Here is a 2,501-nt window from a genome sequence, read left to right as displayed (position 1 = left end):
CAGGATGGTCTCGATCTCCTGACCTCGTGATCCGCCCGTCTCGGCCTCCCAAAGTGCTGGGATTACAGGCTTGAGCCACCGCGCCCGGCCCATTTTTTGTATTTTTAGTAGAGACGGAGTTTCATCATGTTGGCCAGGCTGGTCTCGAACTCCTGACCTCAGGTGATCCACCCGCCTTGGCCTCCCAAAGTGCTGGGATTACAGGCATGAGCCACCGCTCCCAGCCGACTCCTGTTTTCAATATGAACAAAGAGGGAGGGAAATTCCGGAAGGCTGTCTGGCGGGCTTCGCCTGGATGGCTCCGTTTCCCTGGGTAGGGGAGGAGGCAAGGCAGAGGAACCTCTGCTCACTCACTTCTCTCAGCTCCTCCTCCAGCGTGCTCTTATTCACCTTGTTCATTTCCAGTCTTTTGATTTGAGCCTGGAGAGTCTAAGAACAGAAGCACAGGCATGTCTGCCACCCTGGAGAGCCTTGAGGATCAAATACCAACCTCCCACCTCTACCGTTGCCATGTGCTGGGGAGGGACGGCGGGCCATACGGACAGCAGGCAGGTGGGCGTGGGCGTTAGAAGACGCAGGCTCAAGGGCTCCAGGTGCCCAGATGAGAAGGGAAGGAACATGCGACTTGGGACAAGCTGTCCCCTCAGAGCTGGTGTCATAGGAACTTTCCTCCACGGGGAGTTAGACCCAAACCAATGTGGACGATTTCACTCCCTGGATGTTTAAGGCATGTTCATCACTTCTGATCTGTCCTGGGGTCCCAGCAGGAATTCCAGTCTACCATGAACTTATCATAGCCACATACAGTGTGCCCAAGTGTTAGGGGAAAACCTCACGTCCCATCCTCACAACTCCACAAAGAACCAACTGCCCCCATGAATTCCACCCTCTCTCCAATTACTAGATCCTCCTTTTTTTTAAATTTAATTTAATTTAATTTTATTTTATTTTTTTATTATACTTTAAGTTCTAGGGTACACGTGCATAACGTGCAGGTTTGTTACATTGATCCTCCTTGTAATAGGAGCAGCAGCTGCTCCCCAGAGGGTCGGGCCACGGTTCCTGCAAAGCTGCAAACAGGCTTCTACTTCTCTCTTCCTGTCGGGTCTCCCTCTCACGCTTATGAACGGAACTCTGGACTTTCAGCTGGAACCCAGCTGCTCAGAATCAAGACTGCATTTCACAGCCTCCCTTATGGCTTAGTGTGGCCACTGGGGTGTCAACAGAAGTGAACTGGTATCTTTAACTTTTTTTTTTTTTTCTTTTTTTACAGAATCTGCTCTGTCGCCCAGGCTGGAATGCAGTGGCACCATCTCGGCTCACTGCAACCTCCGCCTCCAGGGTTCAAGAGATCCTCCCACCTGGCCCGGTGCGGTGGCTCACGCCTATAATCCCAGCACTTTGGGAGGCTGAGGTGGGTGGATCACGAGGTCAGGAGATCAAGACCACCCTGGCTAACACGGTGAAACCCTGTCTCTACTAAAAAAGACAATACAAAAAATTATCCGGGCATGATGGCAGGCGCCTGTAGTCCCAGCTACTTGGGAGGCTGAGGCAGGAGAATGGCATGAACCTGGGAGGCGGAGCTTGCAGTGAGCCGAGATCACACCACTGCACTCCAGCCTGGGCGACAGAGTGAGACTCTGTCTCAAAAAAAAAAAAAAAAAAAAAAAAACAAAAAAAGAGATTATCCCACCTCAGCCTCCTGAGTAGTCGGGGTCACTGGCACCCAACACCATGCCTGGCTAATTTTTGTATTTCTAGTAGAGACGGGGTTTCACCATGTGGGCCAGGCTGGTCTCGAACTCCTGACCTCAAATGATTTGCCTGCCTCAGCCTCCCAAACTGCTGGGATTACAGGTGTGAGCCACCGTGCCTGGCTCCAATATGTAGTTTTCTATCCTTCCCCCTCTCTCTATTATCCTGAGTCTCCTGTGTCCATTATCCCGCTCCTTCTGTCTTTGCATACCCATGGCTTAGCTCACTTACAAGTGAGAACGTGCAGTCTTTGCTTTCCACTCCTGAGTTGCTTCACTTAGAATAATGGCCCCAGCCTCCATCCAAGTTGCTCCAAAGCCAAGGGACACCTTGAGCCACCAAGGTGAGGTGGCGAGGAGAGGCGAGGAGGCTCCTCTAGAGCCTTCAGGTGGAACACAGTCTATGACACCTTGATTTCAGAATTCCCGCCTCCAGAACCCCTGAGAGTGACTGGCCGCAACAACCGCAGGGAACTGATCCAACCAGCAGGTGGCAGAATCAGGATTCAAACCCAGGAAACGTCTATTCCCAAGCCTGGGCTCTGAACCACACGCACACTAGGTCACCTCCCAGCCCAGCAGGCTTGGGCTAATTTCTCTGCTGGAGTCTCTTGTTTCCTCCTCTTTATTTTTATTTTTCTTTTTATTTTTTGAGGCAGGCTCTTGCTCTGTCACTCAGGCTGGAGTAAAGTGGCATGATCACAGCTCACCGCAGTCTCAACCTCCCAGGCTCAAGCAAGCCTC

The 2,501-nt window shown here is 51.7% G+C and overlaps 1 protein-coding gene across 1 annotated transcript in view; it reads right to left on the bottom strand.

The window, feature by feature from the left end:
* Positions 1 to 2,501, bottom strand: part of LOC105525636 (chromosome unknown open reading frame, human C16orf96) — a 47,350-nt gene that overhangs the window by 14,759 nt on the left and 30,090 nt on the right. The window contains exon 8 of the mRNA XM_011961336.1: positions 355 to 429. Within this exon, the coding sequence (XP_011816726.1) occupies positions 355 to 429 (75 nt within the window). The remainder of the gene's footprint in view (positions 1 to 354; positions 430 to 2,501) is intronic.

Source organism: Colobus angolensis, unplaced genomic scaffold, assembly GCF_000951035.1.
Source record: "Colobus angolensis palliatus isolate OR3802 unplaced genomic scaffold, Cang.pa_1.0 Scaffold55, whole genome shotgun sequence".
NCBI classification, from domain to species: Eukaryota; Metazoa; Chordata; class Mammalia; order Primates; family Cercopithecidae; genus Colobus; species Colobus angolensis.
The sequence above is the reverse complement of the archived record's forward strand: the minus strand, read 5'-3'. Positions and strand labels throughout refer to the sequence as shown.